This window comes from Thermobia domestica, chromosome 6 (assembly GCF_964235325.1).
Source record: "Thermobia domestica chromosome 6, izTheDome1.hap1.1, whole genome shotgun sequence".
NCBI classification, from domain to species: domain Eukaryota; kingdom Metazoa; phylum Arthropoda; class Insecta; order Zygentoma; family Lepismatidae; genus Thermobia; species Thermobia domestica.
Window position 1 is genome coordinate 242934965 of NC_137459.1, and position 18857 is coordinate 242953821.

General features: G+C 35.6%; 1 protein-coding gene across 1 annotated transcript in view; it reads right to left on the reverse strand.

Annotated features, from left to right (window-relative positions):
* wls (Wnt ligand secretion mediator) overlaps positions 1-18857 on the reverse strand; it is a 98469-nt gene that overhangs the window by 60974 nt on the left and 18638 nt on the right. Inside the window, exons 4-5 of the mRNA XM_081762685.1 lie at positions 11700-11821; positions 8656-8799 (exon numbers count right to left, since the gene is read on the reverse strand). Of these exons, the coding sequence (XP_081618811.1) occupies positions 8656-8799; positions 11700-11821 (266 nt within the window). The remainder of the gene's footprint in view (positions 1-8655; positions 8800-11699; positions 11822-18857) is intronic.

Genomic DNA, 18857 nt, shown 5'->3' on the forward strand with positions numbered 1-18857 from the left:
ATAAAGAGTAAGAGAAAGATGGAAAGAGGGGGCCCAAGAATTAGAAAAACAAATTTTTTAGGGGCCCAAATACGCGTATTAATGCCGTACGCCCCCCTCAGAAAAAAATCTAAATTACGGCGCTGCTGCAAACTGAGTGCTTAGAGTGTACATAAGCACTGCTAACCCATCTTTGAACTTGAAGGAGCTGGTTACACTTACCATGAAAGTGTATGGTCCGATGTGGTTTTACATTAAATGTAATCCTGCTATCAAGGATGCTCCTGTGAACTTATATCGTACTATAGCCTTTTAACGGTACTTAAGCAATGAACTGAAGCTCATTGGAGCTAGGAAATTCATCTTAGTGTTTTCTTCGCATATCCGGAGAATTTACTGGTATGCTCGCCGGTGATCGAAAGCATATTCGAAAACTAGCTATGCGTAGAATCCTTGACACAAGGTCGGGAATCTCAAACGAAACACCTCCTGTACGTAAGTTCAGTATTCCATCAATACACTTTAGTGCTCAGGATTATACTGACTTAATAAACTGGAAAGAACGCGAAGTAACCGAGCCACCATTGACATGACATTTGTTGGAGGAGGATCTACAGAAATGTATAACGGAAGATTCATCTGTTCTCCTGTCTGTTTTGCATTTGCCATGTCATACCCAAGCAATCGAGAAGTGCGTTAAAACTGTTACCGAAGCTTCGTCTGAAGTGTGTAACCTTCGTGTGAAGGGTGTTTTAGCTCGAGATGGATTTATCAGAGTAATACTTTTAGATAGGTCAATTATGCCCACATTCGAAACAAAATCTGAATATAAACCAAAGAGTTAAAGAGATAATTTCCGAAGGTAGGGTGGATGGGCGGAACTCTACATGCAGCCACCTCCTCCTGGTGAGTTCTGGGAACCAGCAAAAAGCTGCATATCAAAAATAAATTCAATGCAAAATTGTTAAATTTATATAATGTATCTTAATATTATGCTCAATGTATTTTTAGATATTAGTGTAAAACCTCATTTTAAAACTTGTTGAAGGCAATGAAGACAAAGAAAAAATATTTTTAAAATCATCGAAATTATACTATACAAAAGTTCAGGTTAGGATCAGAACGGAAGTGACGACAGTTTTCTTTGTACCAAGTATTAATGAAGCAGTGTCACTTTAAGCTTTGAACGATATCAGTGATTACAAGAAATAAACATTATTTTATATCTGGGATTATGCTTTGTTGACATATCTACAACTTATTTAAGATTATTCCTTATATTTAATTTACGTAGAAGCGGATCTGCAGTTTTCTCAACTCTTTGCCATGACATTTGCCAAAATGCCGTGCGACTCCGGAGGAACTTGATTCACATACATCTACTATAGAAACCGAGAATCTCTGCACCACTTTGACATTAAATTCTTAGACAATATACGAGTTATTACGTTGAAAGGGATTCTTCAAGGTGTAACTGAAAAATAACTATCACACAGAAGGACTGGTGATGTGATTTGCACTCGACCTTTCATTTTGTCCCAGATTAAATGGAATCGGGGGGAGGGGGGGGATCAGTGGTAGGGCGTTCACCTCCGGTGCTTGGGGTCCCTGGTTCGATCCCAGCTCGCGCGTATGGATTTGTGGTGGACAAACACTGTGCTTGTGAGTTTTCTCGGGGTTCTCCCGTTTCCTCCCACTTTCTTCATTCCACCATTTCACTCATTTCTTATAATCACCGTCTCCTTTAGCCTAACCGACATAAGAGTGGGACGTAAAACTCAAACATTTCATTTTATTTAAATGGAATCGGTTTGAAATTACAACCGAATTCCTTAGCCATGAGATAGCAGATCAAGAAAAGTTTCCTTCTTCCCAAATATATCAACCTGAAGTGTGAACTGCAACTAACAAAAAAGCTGTGAGAGTTTCAACCTTATGGATATTATTATTATTATTAATATTATAGAGCTTCTATAGCATTGGTTGCTGGGCAATTAAGATCGTGCTACACAAATACTTCTGAAAAATGTATAGTAAATAATATGGGAACGTTTCCGTTGTAAATGGACTTCATATGGCACTATGGACGCAGATATGTTTTCAACATTGGTGGGACGGGCAAGGACGTTCGCATAATCTACTTAAAAAAAAAAAGCAAGCAGTGGTTAAGATATTTATAAAGTTCAAAAACAATGTAGTGGAGGATCAGAGGAGCAGGACTGTCTTCAACATTTGTATTTCATTTTCAGAAATATGTGGAATAAAAAAGAAATGTTTAGTGTTTTAGCTCTTAAATAACATACAAATACATATGTATTTTTTCTGGTATATATTTCACAAACGAAAGAGAAAGCAGCCTCCTCCCCCCAATACTAGACAATGCTAAGTACAAGTTCTCGAAAAATATTAGTGCATGAATATGAGGTTTACAATTTTCACATTTCAAGGAATAAAGTTAGCAAAGCCCCCTGAAACAAAACCGTAAATATCCCACTGTCCTAGTAAGGCAATCTCTGATGAATCCCAGCACACCCTTTTAGCCAAATTCTAAGGATGGTCATGCACTGGCAACCGTTCATTGACCGAGGGGTAGGCCCTTTTAGGGGTGGGTGTCAGTGTTGTCGGATTTCCCGTGTTGTTGTGTGTGATAATATGGCTTTTGAACATGCATTCACGCAGTCTTTGCGGAAATCCGACAACAACGACCGGAGACGTTGCCACGGGTTGTCAATTCACTTTGACATTTTGGTGTCTTTTTAGTTATCGAGCGGTGGTGTGCCAAGTGTTTTATTTAGTTGTATATTTGCGGTGGTGTTTAACATTTTGTTTTGTTGTGTTTAATTGCTTTTTCTGATTTTCAATTTGCGAATAAATCGCAATGGCTTCAAATTCTCCTCAGTGCTACAAACAGCAGCGGAAACGAGGTAAACCTCTCACTGCAGGAGAGAAAAGAATCTTGTTAAATGTGTATACATACTTTCGTAATCAGGGGGAAAAGGGGGGCATGGAAACTGTTAGAGAGACTTTGAGAAAAACATCTGACGCAACTCTCATTTCTCCCTCCACTATTATGAACGTGAAGCGGGAATTTTTGAGTAATAATGGTCAAGTGTCCACTCCTAGAAAGAAGAGACCGAATGATAGGAAAGTGACTCGGCTACAGAAATATGATACCTTTACACAAGCAGAAATACGGCGCAAAATTCATAACATGTATAGAAAAAACGAACTCCCTACTTTAGCGAAAATTCAGCGCGTTATAAATGAAGATAGTGACCTACCGAAGTTTTCTATTTCTACTCTTCGAAGATTCATCATTGATATGGGGTTTAAATTTATAAATCGTGGCCGCAAATCGTCGTTGATTGATAGAAAAGACATAATACCATGGAGGCATAGGTATCTGAGACCAGTGTTGGGTAAGTTACTTGTAAAAATGTAACGCATTAGTAACGCGTTACTTGCCCCAAAAAAGTAACTTTTACTTTACTTCGAAAGTAACGCGTTACTTTTAGGTCCGAAACTTTAAAAATGTGAAAAAAAAAATACTTCAATTTTTCATACTACTATTACTACCGCTATTATTATTATTATTATTATTATTATTATTATTATTATAACAACACTGTATATAAAAATGAAAGATAGGCGATTTGTATTTGAATACTAAAAAACTAGTTGATTGCCAACCTCGGTAGTCCTGAAGTATAGGAGTCAAGGACATTGTTCACGAGCTTCTGAATTTAGGTTGAGGGTCTAGATTGAGTATTCCGGCTCAAACCAAACACTTAAAAGTTATAGGGCACTTGCCAAATATCTTCAAAACTGCTCGGCCCGGGTTTAGAATTGTCAATGACTCGAGCAGCTCGGCTCACAGCTCATTCACTATCAACCCGAACCGAGAAGTGAGCCGAGCCAACAGCTCACCCAATCGACTTGGCTAGAGCCCTCGGCTCCGTTGAGCCGAACCGAGCAGATGGCTCATCCCTACCAAGCCAGCTCGAGCCGACGGTTCACCCCACGTGAGCCGGCTCAAGCCATCTCAGTTGAGCCGAGCCGAGCTGACCTTGTTATAAAAAATCTCTTGTGGTCTCGCTATCGAGACGAGACGAGATGCGAGCAGCACTATAAGTATTCCATATTACTGTTTAGCTTACATTTCTCATGGCTTTCGTTTTCCAGTGTAATCAGACCATGATTTCAAGACAAGTTAAAACGAACGAGCCATTTATCAAACTAGACTAGACTCGAAACTCGACGCGAAAAACTGAATCGGCTCGGAACTCGACTCGAGGATATTACCTTTGACTTGACTCGAAACTTGACTTGAATTCGAGTCGAATCGAGTTTTAGCTTGACTCGTGCTCATCCCTATGCGTTAGAAAAAGTGGTTGCTTATTATTATTCTGCTAAACTAATTATAACAATGTTATGTAAAATTAAAAATACAGAATGTAGAGAAACTACATTACAACTAATAAAATGAGAACACATGAACTGGGAGTGAATCAAAACTTGCCAGTAACTCTAAAATCGATACATGCTTTTTAAAGCTAGTTTCAAACTCTATAATCAATGGGACTCTAGGATAAGCAAACTGATCTGAAATAACTCCAATATTACATACCATCAGCAAACTATTTTCTAGTAATAAAGTAGGCCTGCTCATCAGAACACAGTTTATTCATATTAACACCTTACTGTAAATCGTTTATTATGGTACCCTAGTTGTTGATAAATAATTTCCGAAGGGGCACTTCAGACACTTTACTTTTAAATTCTCTCCACCATCATCCTCAGCTCTTAAGAAAAAAGTATTCTTTCAAATGTTCGAACGGTAAAATATTTTCGTTCTCTATCTTTATAAAAACAACACCAATCGAAGTAAAATAGACTACTGGTATCATTGCACTTCTAGTTCACTCACTTAATGTATTGATTTGGAGCTGTCAAAATCTACGACAAAATCTTCCAGGTGCTTGCAATCAGTACACGTGATTTCCCTAAGGCTGTCCTCATCTTCAAAAAACAACAAGTGGCACTACGAACTTATCTGTTTCTCTGTGTGTTTGTGACTGTGGGTCACTGACATACGTAGTTCATGCTTGATTGTTACATTCTGAGAAATTCACTTACAGGAAAAAAACACTTGTTTCCGGGAAAAAAAAATTGTAGTTACTCATCCGAAATGTAAAGCGAAAAAAGTAACGCAAACTAGGTACGTTACTTAAAAATTTGTAACGCGTTACAGTTAGTTGTTACTTTGGAAAAAATGTAACGCGTTACTAGAAAACGTTACTTAAAAAGTAACGCGTTACTAGGAAACGTTACTTAAAAAGTAACGCATTACTAGGAAACGTTACTTAAAAAGTAACGCATTACTAGGAAACGTTACTTAAAAAGTAACGCATTACTAGGAAACGTTACTTAAAAAGTAACGCGTTACTAGGAAACGTTACTTAAAAAGTAACGCGTTACTAGGAAACGTTACTTAAAAAGTAACGCGTTACTAGGAAACGTTACTTAAAAAGTAACGCGTTACTAGGAAACGTTACTTAAAAAGTAACGCGTTACTAGGAAACGTTACTTAAAAAGTAACGCGTTACTAGGAAACGTTACTTAAAAAGTAACGCGTTACTAGGAAACGTTACTTAAAAAGTAACGCGTTACTTGCGTTACGTTACTTAAAAAGTAACGCGTTACTAGGAAACGTTACTTAAAAAGTAACGCGTTACTAGGAAACGTTACTTAAAAAGTAACGCGTTACTTGCGTTACGTTACTTCGCAAGACTGTCTGAGACAAATAAGAAATTATAGAGGTGACGGGAGAACTATTGTTTATACAGATGAATCGTGGGCGAATGCCGGAATAACCAAATCAAAATCTTGGAAAGACACATCAATTAAAACGGCAGAACAAGCGTGGAAGGAGGGGCTAACTCCAGGTCTCAAACCGCCGTCGGGGAAGGGAGGAAGGGCCATCATAATGTATGCAATGTCCGAAAATGGCCTAATTTCTGGCGCTGCCAAATTGTTCCACGGTAAAAAAAATCAGGTGACTACCACGGCGAATTGGATGCTGCTGCGTACGAAAAGTACTTCAAAGAAACCTTATTGCCTAATTTGCCCCCCCCAATTCAGTTATTGTAATGGATAATGCACCAACGCATTCCGTGAAAGTTGAAAAAAGTTCCTACAAAATCATGTTCAAAAAAAGTAATCGTTCAGTGGTTAGAAAGTAAAGGAATTGCGTGTGATCCGACCTGGAAGAAATTTGAAGTAATTGAAGTACCGTATAAAATTGACATTTTAGCAAAGGAAGCTGGTTACGAAGTGCTACGGCTGCCCCCTATCATTGCGAACTTTCCGCCAGAGATGGTTTGGAGAAAAATTAGAGGATACGTAGCAGAGGAAAATCAAAATCGTACTAGTTTAAGTGTTATAGAGACATTATTTAGGGAGGGCATGGAAAAGGTTACAGCTGAAGACTGCAGAAATTCGTAAAACACGTAAAAAATGTTTAAAAGAAAATGTGGAAAGCAGACTGTCTTATCGAAATAATACACGACAAGATATTAATAAATCTCGAGAGTGACACGTCAACTAGTTCTGAAGGGGAGGAGGATTGTGACATTTGGGAGGGCGCAATTGATAATGCAGTGGAAGACGAAGAGGACCTCGGAGTTAGTATTCTACAAGACTGACCTTACATGGTAAGTTTTTCGACGAATTTATTTTTATTTCTCTCATTTCATTTCCATAAATTTGCTTTACTTTCTCACAGAATGCAATTAAATTATGAAATTCACAGTTCACGTTAGATAACTTACTACGAAACTAATGTTACAGTGTGAACATAATTAATATTATTTGACCTTATATATATATATATATATATATATATATATTTATTAGTCTCTGAAAACAAAACAGTGTAACTATTTTCTTTTTTAACTGCCTGTTCAGTGTGCGACATTGGAACTCCGTGGTCTGAAGCAGACGACACCATTCTCTCGCGTTAAGCAGCGGCAACGCTGCACTTCGCTTCCCCTCACTTCCGCTTTGTTCCGAACTAAAAGGTGAATTTTAGTATAGTCACGCACAAGGCTTGATGTCTAGCAGATATTATCTGACGGTTCTTGCAAATTGTCAGTGTCTTCAATGAGGTTTGAGATTTACCGTATACATTCCAAAATTTTAAGGTTCCTGCGGGCAATAAGATAAAGCATGAAAATTATTTTTAATACCATGGGTGTTATAGTAGTGAACGCAACTCTTCCTTAAACTAGTATGAAGTGATTTGGCGGATTTTAAAACTTTTATAATATTTTAAGTGAAATTTCGAAATTTACCATAAAAACTGCAAAATTTCAGGCCCTTGCGGACAATGAAGATGCAAATTATTTTAAAAATCATGAACAGTGTAGTTAGTCTAGTCATTATGCAACTTTTGTCACCTAGTTCGATTTCATTGGGCAGCTTTAAAATTTTTTAAATATTTTCAAAAAATATCAAATTTTGATAAAAATTGCAAAATTTTAAGGTCTTTGATGGCAATGAAGATGAAGTTAAAAAATTATGAAAAAAATCACGAATGTTATACTAGTCAATACACACTTTTGACGCCTAGTGCTATTTTGTTGGACAACTTTTGATAATCGACCCTCCATTTCGCTCCACCCTAATGTCGATACTGTCCTTTCGGCGATCAATAGCACCTGACTTGCTGAACTCAACAATTCGGATGACTGGAAGTCTACTCGGAGACCAAGCCGGTTCAATTATGGATCTTGGCTAGCTGGTGTTGCTGAACATTATTTGAAGAAAATTGAGAAGGAGAAAAGATGAAGATGCCGAAAATGCCAAAGATAAATAAGATATGAATGCACAGTTTGTGTTGTTCCCTAGCACCAGGAGTGTGTAAAAGATTTCCGATTTCCATAATCAGTAAATGGATGGTTAGTTCGCAGAATTACATTCATGATAACAGATGTATATACTTACATAATAAATGTTTTGAATACTATTGAGTAGAACATTACGCAAAGATGATCCAGAAAAGAACATATTATACACAGGGGGTAAAAGTGAGGAGGAACGTGGGCGGACGTCTTTCCCTCACTTCCCAAAAATATATATGGCGTCCCCACTTGATAAAATTATTACAATGGGAAAAGATAGGCACGTGGGACGGCGTGACATCAAGATTGTGTGTATTTGCTTTCATTACAGTATTCCAAATATAAATATACACGTTTAATAAAATCAGTAGATTTTACTACCTCATTACGCTAACGTTGCATAAATGCAACACCCCGTTTTTGGTATCACTCTTGTATATTGATGAATTTTTTTCCATTTCTCTAATATATGAGTCTATAGCAATAACATATGCAAAATTTAACCATTTTCCAAAGTGGATAAAATTGCTGCGAAAAATGGGTTAAGAGTACAAGACAACTATATAACACTACGTCAATTTTGCACAATCAATAAATATAACATAAGAAAAGAAAAACTGACATGATCACAGACAAAACAATTCATAACAGAAGTGATGAACTGAGTTCAAATCCGATTATCTATTACACAATCTATCATTAAAAAAAAAAAAAAAAAAAAAAAAAAAAAAAAAAAAAAAAAAAAAAAAAAAAACTGTTAAAGAGTTATACTTACAACTAGGTGTAACGCATGGAATAAATCCTGACTTCCACTTTGGCCATTAGGTACACGAATGTTAAGAAGATAGTAGTCATGATGCAACGATCCCAACTCAAAAAGTGGTACAATGAAGCAGTTATAGAAGTATCGGCGACGTTTCTAAAAATGAATAAAATTTATATTTCTAACAGTAGTCACAGAAATATGGATTACTCTTATTGTGCCTTACAAAGAAACTTAAAATTCAAAGAAGAATCGAAGTATAATGGTAACCTTGTTTAATATTAGATACTGAATACAATAATACACCAGTTAGGAATTTTTTTTTACTCAATCCTGGAATATCACTATATATTATACCAAATGTCATAATATAGTTTTGGTTTTGTTATATTAATTTGATATTTCGCACTTTTACTGTTGCTTACTTGCAATTAATTGAATATATACACATGTAAAAGTAAAATGTCTTAGTACAAAAATCAACATGTACACATCTAAGTTTAAAATTGAATTAAATTACCATTTAATAAATTTTGAGCAAAGATTTAGATAGAATATTGAAGTGTAAACAGGTTATTTTTATCTACACAAGAAATGTATTTTTCAGTGGTGTTTGCAACTATAAATGCTTTTAGATTCCTTTCCAAAACGATGTTAGTGTTCCTGGTAAGAACAGTATTTGCTGCTTGTAAATTATTTTCTTAACACAAAATTCTATTTATTTGCAAATAAAAAAGCTATAAACATGAAAGCTTAAATTTAATGGCAAACTTAATGGTACTAATAGCCGAAATTACAAAATATCTGTAAATGGTGTATTGTATTTTTGCTTGAAAGTTCACGACAGTAAATCTAGATCTAACTTCAATTCGCAACCATTCATTGTCTTATAATGAATATATGCTAATATTAAAAATTAATATCTTATTCGCATAATCAATATATGAAACGTGCAAATCTTGCCATCTGAAGTACGATCTTTTGTTCGCCTAGTTGCTTAATGAGCAATGTAACAAATGTAATTTACTGTATAAACGTGGAGGCATATCACATAAATGTCTCAATAATTAATATTATGTTACACTCAGTGTCTCTACTGTATGAATATGGAAATAAATGAGTATATTTTCATGTGTATGTAGAAGTTCGTAATTTGTATGTGTGGAAGAAAATATACTGTATTTATATAACTGACGTGTGAGAACGTTTTCAAGTTGTTTTATTGTCATGGTTCAAATTTACTTTCTGTCAACCCTATAACTATGACTATGAAACAATTATCATAATACATTTCAGTTAGTATTCACCTTTGAATCAAATAATCGACTGATAGATATTAATCAACATCTACATTCAAAGCTGTAAAGACTCTGCATATTTAAGAATGAAGTCTAGATATAAAAATACTGAAAGATCATTAAAAAAAAAAGGCGACCGTTGACATAATCCTGTACAAATATCTCTCAGAGCAATATGAATATGAAAAACAGCAATATGAAATAAGATTTGAGTATGATTCAACTAGTTTGTACTATATGTCATCTATCAGTAAACGAAATAAACCAGTAGCAATATCACGTTTACAATACGTAGAGGAGTTGGGTTTGTATGGCGTGATGTTTTCTCAATTAATATTGAAACCGGCATTGTTAATAGATTCCTACCACTTCCGGTTTTAAGTAGACAGATTTGAGTGGAGATGGAATATATTCTTGCGATGATTAATTGTTTACAGAAAATCGCTTCTCGCTATCTATTATGGTTTTTATTCTGTAGCGATCAATGTTAAAATTAAAAGTGACAGATTTCTGCCACTTCCGGTTTGAGTATGGGTTAAAGGAGACGATGGTACCTATGGTTAGAATGCTAAATAGATTCCCAATAATCGCTTCTCGCTCTCTCTTATCGTTTTTGTTCTATGTAGAGAAATACGAAATCAGAAGTTGTAGTGTATTTCTACCACTTTCGGTTTATTAGAAAGTTAAGGATTAAGATGAAATGGATTTTAAGAACACTTGATTGCAGGAAACAGCTTAACTCTATCACAGTACTATATAGCAAACACCGTTAAAACTGAAGTGTTTGATTTTCTGCTACCTTCCAGTTTTAGGAATTAGGATTTCCAGGCTGTCTGCATCTAAAGCCATTTAGCCCGTCATGATGACGTCCCTCGGTAAGCACACTATCCGATGAAAGGGAAGGAAGGAAACGGCCTGGAATCATTGTTAGGTACCATCCCGCATTTGCCTGGTGCGAATGAGGGAAGCCCAGGAGAAACCTCACTCAAGATAGCTTGCCTGAAAAAGCTGTTCCACTTTTTCGACAGTGTCCCCACTGGGAATTGAATCTGGGACCGCTCACACCAAGGAGAGAGCGTTAGCGACTACGCCACGTGGGACTACTATTTCCGGTTTTCATAGAGAGATTAAAGTACAGATTGAATATATTCTTCGGACACAACTGATTGTAGAAAAGAGCTTCTCGCTGTCTGCTGCCACTCTTTCTATACAACGATCAGGGTTAAAACCATAAGTGGTTGATTTCTGCCACTTCTGGTTTGAATAAAGGATTGAAAGAGATGATTACATATATTTTTAGAACGATAAATCGATTTTAAAAAGAGTTTGTCGGTCTCTCATCTATGCTTCTTGCCCTATGTAGCTTATTGAAACTGGAAGTTGTAGTAGATTTCTACCAATTCTGGTTTCCTTTAGAGTTAGGAATGGGTATGAAATGTATCCTTCGAACGCTTAATCCATTGTAGAAAACAGCTTCTTGCTATAAATTACCATCTTTTTGCTCTATAGTTATGAACGTAAAAATCGAAAATGGTTGATTTCTACCACTTCCCGATTGAATATCTCCTCCATAGGCAAACTCATTTCTGAACTTTTGACCTTCTATATCTTGACCAAGTTTGGTTGTGATCCATTAAGTACAAAGGTAGTTCTTCAATTATTTTGTCTCCCAGACGGACCGACTGGATAACTACATAAAGCAGTTTTGGAAAACCTAATTTCTTAATAAATAAAATAAGAACGAAAAATTAAATTTACTTTTTCAATGGAGCAATCCAATCTTCGTTCCTCTACTGATTCTGCATACAATTTCCACGCATCTGGAGGATCTCCTTTGTTTCTGTAGCCCAACCTCGCCTTTAAAGTAATCGGTACATCCACTGAAAGAAGAGAGCTTTATTCATTAATTGTTTCTTGTTTTATTATTTATATTAAGAGAACTGGCAACTACGTTTAATTTTTAATTCCTTACAAGAAGAGGGAAACCAAGCATTTCAAGAAGTTAAATTTACATAAACGGACTGTTTCCTGTTGTAATTTCCCTTGGCTTCTAATTCTGTTTGTGAGACAGCATTTACATTAAAGGTGAGAGTAAAGGCTAGACTACGACTATTGTCAAAAGATGGCAGGATGTAGAGAAGCCGGAAGTTGCTATATTTTGTAGGGAGTGACAATATTCTCAATAATTTAATCAAATGCAAGAGATGATTATGAAACTTTTCACAAAAACAAGATACAGTGCAGCCCACTTACAACGAATTTAAGGGACTAACACAAGAGTTCTTTACATCTGAGTTTTGTTAAAACAAACTCATGTATTTTTCCGAATCATGGAAAAAACAAAGAATTGGATAAAAAGCAGATACGTTTAAAAAAGAATATACCTAGGTACAGCAGTACGGCATTACATCTGAAGATAATTAGGTGCGTTAACTTGGAACGCCACCATCCCAAAATTCAATGTTTTATATCTCATCATTTTGCACTGTTTTTCACCCTGATTAAAAAATTTTGTACCCTCACCATTACTGAGAAATTCAAAATGGTGTTGTTAATGGTATTTCAGTCACCATTAACGTCAATGGTATTTCAGTCACCAACTTAATTTACAGATTTAATAGTACCATCATTATCTCCTAGTTTTGCACCTTCCTTCAAAAATTTTGTGCCATTACCCAAATCAAGAAAATAAAATTTCACAATTCAAAATCCAAAATTCGAAATGTGGCACACTAGTGAAATTTAACTTTAAACTTGCCATGAGGTAGAGTACGTTTTGCATGCTCAGAAAATATCAACATTTCACTTTGTACTCTCACAGTTAACGAAAAAATTAAAATTCAAAGTGCCGAATTATTATTAACTTGGAACGTCACCTACTCGTTTCGAAAAATTAGCAACATCAGACTTTTCTACAAGTTTTGCAACTTCAGAAAATGTCGAAATTTCATTTTGTATCCTCACAGATAATGAGAAATTGTAAATTCAAAATGCCGAATTACCATTAACTTGGAATGATACCAACTAGTTTCGAAGAGTTAACATCAGCGTGTTCTACGAGTTTTGCTGGCTTAGATGATGTCAACACTTCATTTTGTACCCTCACAAATTCAGAATTCAAAATGGCGAATTATCATTGACTTGGAACACCACGAACTCGTTTTGAAGAAATAACATCAGCGTTTCCTATGTGTTCTGCCCAGTCAGAAAATGCCAATATTTCGTTTTGTATCCTCACAGTTAACGACTAATCAAAATTCAACATGCCAAAAGTCACGGTGAGTCTACAATAAAACATATTATAGTAATAGGATAGTGTAATGAAGAATTATAAATTAAACTGTGCTAATACGAAACCGAAGACACTTCCGAAGATATTTAATCGCAAGACAGTTCAATATTCCGTTAAAATGCGACTAAGTATACTGATGATGTACATTATTTTATTAGTAGTAATAAACAGTGGAGAACAATGTGGAAATTTATAGTCAGAAATGGGAGTGAAAAAATAATGAAACGATGTAAGAAAAGATAAATAAAGTGTTGATAAAAAATTATTATTTTTGTGTAAATATATTACATTAATATTCCATATTCAACAATAGTAAATAACACACAACCTCCTTACTTTGGGTAGCATTTGAACAAAATTCGAACAACATTTAATAGCCCTTGATCTGTTGCGGAAAATAAAACAAGGAATTTTAGCCTTTGTTCAAGAGTGAAAACCGTTTATTCGTGTTTCCACTTCATTTTAAAAAATTAGATAAAAAGGTGAGGAGAGTGTTACTAGAGAATTTAAAAAAAAATTCAAATGATGCTAAAATAAAAAAAAAAAAAAGATTGAGAAAGGGGCAATTGTTATAATCTGACTAAAAAACTACGCAAAAGTGCAACATTGTGTCTTAATTTTGCTTCAGTTTCAGACACAAAATACATTACTGTTACTATAGAAATATGTATACCTGTTTGGAAATGTATTGCATTTTAAAATAACCCTAATTATTTTGTGTTAATATTTTTATTGAGACTAACTGTTTATTGCATGGGTGTATGGAAAAAATAGCCTATCACAACACAACATCATAATTCCCCTCTCGGCGCTCTTAGCGCCTTAATATATACATCTGAGAGAGATAAGGGTAGCTGTTGCGTAATAAATTTGCTTCTAAAAGCATTTTTTTCTTTTATAACCGAAAAAATAAACACAAATCAACTTTTGACAAAGTCACGCATTGTTGCATTTACCGAAAATATTTGTTTGTGCTTACAGAGTAATTTTTGTCCTTAAAACAACTTTATTTACCTCCATTACTTTTCCCCGGTTTTGTTTGTTACCGCCTTTTAGCATTCTGTAGAAAGAGAAATAAAGATCAGAGTAAAGTTCCGCCCTAGGAAGCGTTGTGCGAAATATGAGCTGTGACCATGTAAATATGTTATTCCCAATCTGATTACTGTGTCATAAAAGGTTAAGAGGATTAGGAATTAGATTTCTGAGCTGTCGGCACCTACGGCCATTTAGCCCGTCACGTTTGAGGGATGACGTCTCTTGGGGAGCACACTATCCGGGGAAAGGGAAGCGACCTGGGACCTATATGTTAGGTACCATCCCGGCATTTGCCTGGTGTGAATGAGAAAAACCCAGAAAAACCTCATTCAGGATGGCTGGCCTGAAAAGGCTTTTTACACTTTTTCGCCTGAGTCCCCTCCCCGGGAATCGAACACGGGACCGTTCGCACCGAAGGCGAGAGCGTTAGCGACTGCACTATGCGGGGCCACTGTGTGATGAAAGAGTTGTGACAAGATGATGTGATGAAAATGAACATTTTAATTTTGATATATCACGAAGTTCAGTGTATTAAAACAAAGCATGCTCAGCATTTGTGAATTAATTCTTACGAGGAAGTTCAGATAGGTTGAATGATCGTATAGAAGGTCGACGAAAACAAAGCCAGATTCTCTTCAGGGAAGTTGCGGATCTAGCCCAGGGCCGGGGAGGCTAGCACCCCAGTTTTTTGTATGACAAAAATAATTTAAGCTTTCATTTATACATTTTTTTTTTTAAAGTTTATAGTAAACTCATGATATATCCATCATAGTCTGGGTCCTGGCTAGCCTCCTCCAGTTTTTACCTTCGAGATCCGCCTCTACTTCAGGGTGAGTCAGTTTAAATTGAAGATAAGTGAAATTATTATTCTATAAATTTACCTGGCCCTAAAATAATGGTGACAACGAAGAGAGCCATGACGCAGGGGACCTCGAGACAAGGAAAATATATTTAGCCCTTTTAAAATCTTTCGTAGTTATAACTACGATAGAGTAGTATGTTCATTATTTGATTAAAAAAGTACTGACAAAGTTTTTTAGATAGAGTTTTTTCAGTTTTTGCAAGTATGGAGGCATAGTAGAACACGTTACGTATAGTTTCACGCCTTTCTGCGTAAACACACAGGGGGTGATGACGTCAACTTTTTTCTTAGGCCTGTTTTCACTATTTTTCGGCGGGGTTACTCTTTCACCGTTCAGTGCATCCCTTATTATTCTTCAGATTTTTTCAGATCTCTGTGTTAACACAGAAAGTCCAAGAGGGCATAAAGAGAAAGAAAGGGATTTTTTAAAACAAAAAATCCTTTCTTCGTGACTTTCCCGCCTTAGATACGTAATTCTGCATTTTGAATTCTCAATTCCATTTAACTGCGGGGAAGCAAAATTAAATATCGACATTTTCTGAGGATACAAAACTTGTAGAAGACATTGCTGTTATTTCTTCAGAACAAGTTAGTGGCGTTACAAGTTAATGGTAAATCGACATTTTGAATTTCTCAGTAACTGTAAGGGTACAAATATTGGCATTTCTGAGAGTGCAAAATTTGTGGAGAACAATGCTGTTGTTATTCTTGGAAACAAGTTAGTGGCGTTCGAAGTTAATGGTAATTCAGTATTTTGAGTTTCTCATGAACTGTGAGGATACAAAATGAAATATCGACATTTTCTGAGGGTGCAAAACACGTAGAAGCTGATGTTAATTCTTCGAAACGAGTTGGTGGCGTTCCAAGTTAACGGTAATCCGGAATTTTGAATTTCTCGTTAACTGAGAGTACAAAATGAAATATTGATATTTTCTGAGGGTGCAAAACATGCTCTATCTTATGGCAAGTTCAAACTTAAATTTCGTTAGTGTGTCAAATTTCCAATTTTTAATTTTTTTCTTCTCGGTTTGGGTGATGGTACAAAATTTTTGAAAGAAGGTGCAAAACTAGGAGGAGATTGTGGCACTGTTAAATCTTTAAATTGAGTTGGTTGCTGAAATCCTATTAACTTGGAACACCATTTTGAGTTTTGAATTTCTCAGTAAATGGTGAGGGTACAAAATTTTTAAATCAAGGTGCAAAACGACCAGATATAAAACAATGAATTTTGGATGGTTGCGTTCCAAGTTAATGCACCTAAGATAATTTTATTAACTGCGATGTTATCTAGCCTATCGTACATATTGCAGTTCTTCCTACCTGTTCAAGAACGCTTGAAGTCTGTAATTTTCTTGTAAACCGTGCCTACTGCCGCTGTTCGTAGCACCGCTACTTCCACTTCCTCAAATGCCCGAAATATATTGTCCGCAACCGTGTTGCTATACTCGAAAAAACAGGGTTGCAAGTTATCCAAACTTTGGATCACTTCCTTGGAACTCACGTTTTCCACAATTGAGTTATCAACATCGGGATCCTCAGCTACAAGCATATCATCTGCAGCGACGTACTCAACACTGACTGAGTCATGTCTGGCTACGACAACTGCTATGAAAATCAGTTTGCGGTACCTGAGATAACCAAGAGCAGAAAAGAAAACATGATCCCGTTCTGAAAACTGCTATAAGCGGTCTTTACGGAAAATATTGTTCGTAATATACGGTCATTTTTTCCATGTTTTAAATAGGTGGTCACATGGATTTCATTTATGTTCGTAATATCAATTAATTCGCTATTTCCAAGTTCGTTATAAGTGGGCTCCACTGTAAATCAATCATCAGAGTATAATCCGTTTTTTTTATTATTATTATTTTGATTTATTCATTGTTGAGAACTCTTAATTTCACTCTTCAGAAACATACCAACAATAAAGCTCTCTCAACAGTGCAAGAAACAAAATGTTAAAAACTGACGGATTATTTCACTATTGATATAATTTGTCCTTGGATAAAATTTCGAAGTCCATCTATTCAATTTGCTTGAATTATTGCAAATATTGTCATTCCAAACAAAATAAAGTGGAAATATAGAGAAAATGTGCTGCCACCTATTTGCTACTACAACTTCTTTAAATTCATTTTTAATTCACTGTAATGCTGGAAAATACTGCGTAACTGCTAAAACATTTTATTGTAGTAACAATTAACAATCGGCTCTTTTTTGCACGTTCAAAAATTTTGCAGAACTCAAAATATTTTGTAATTTATAATGCACAATTTTCTAATACTTTTAAAATACTACTTAGTGAAATAGTTATCGTTGAGCTGTTAACAACTGTCGAGAAATACATCTAAAAACCAACTATAACATCACACAATTCAGCTTAACTACACTGAAAATGCTGAATGTTTTACAACATAAATTTGAAGCACTACAAAATTATATATAAAAAAGTACAAAATTATTTTGCATTATTTTAAAGAATATAGAAAGGTAGATGTAAGACAGATAAACACTAGTTAAGAGGGTCGGAACAGGCATCTTTGTGTGCGTGTATGTGTATGAAAATAACGCTTGCACAATACGATATGCATTTTTCTACCTGATTATTATCTTTTTATTATTATGTGATGAGAAAAGCAAGAAATGAAAATGAAAAATTTCAATTTACAGTCCCACAATTATGCCCGGAGATGATTACGGCAAGTGAATGATGCAAGAATTAGTGGAATGAGAATGTGGAAGGAAATGGGAGTACCCTGAAAAAACCCATGGATACGTTGTTCACCACAAACTTACTTGGCCGGGAAGCGAACTAAGGACCCCATGTAAAGTCGAGACGTTCTATTGGTCCCCAACCGGCTTCCTTTGTACTCAAGCAGAAAATCTACCCTAACAGCCTTCATAAATAACACTCCAAAGAAGCCATAAAAGGCACGTGTATAGTGTCGATGTGATGCGTTGTTGCCGTTGCTAAACTTGTATTAACGATGGATACATTATGTAATAATAATAATAATAATAATAATAATAATAATAATAATAATGGTAATATCGCTAACATAACAATCATTAAGGAATCCTATTTAATAGTATGGACAGGGGCGGTTCAAGGACGGACTTCTGGGGGTGGCAACGAAAGATTGATTTTTTTTTTTTTCCATCGGGCTTTTGCAGCACTGGTGCCTATACGTGTGGAGAGCAGAGCGAACAACTTAACTTGTTTGGTTCGTACGAACTTTAGCGTTATGGAGATTATGCGATATTAACAACATGCTATATTTAAGAGTAAAATAAGCACTCGTCATGAAACTAATGATTAATTTCTTTTTTCATTACAATATATGCAAATTGAATTGTAATTAAATGAAATATTTCAGTTTAAAATCCCATAATTATGTCCTTTAAGCTAAGGGAGACGGAAGGAAGAGGATGCAATGAAAGCAAAAAGCACATACACACTGTGTTGCTGCGAAGGCTACTGAAGAGTCAGTAAGCAAGAGGGTGAAAAGTGCAACATCGCTTTCTTTTTCAGTAGGTCAACTGGAAGGCCACCCTCAAACGGAAGGACTTGTTGAAATATCCCTCTCATGTAATAAAGAAACATGTGGTTTTCTTCAATTGTGTTCCGCTTCCTTTGAAGCCACCTGAGGACGGTTTTACTTTACCAGAGGTAAGCGCTCTTTCACTGACCCCCCCCCCAATAAAAAAAAAATGAATTATCAAAACG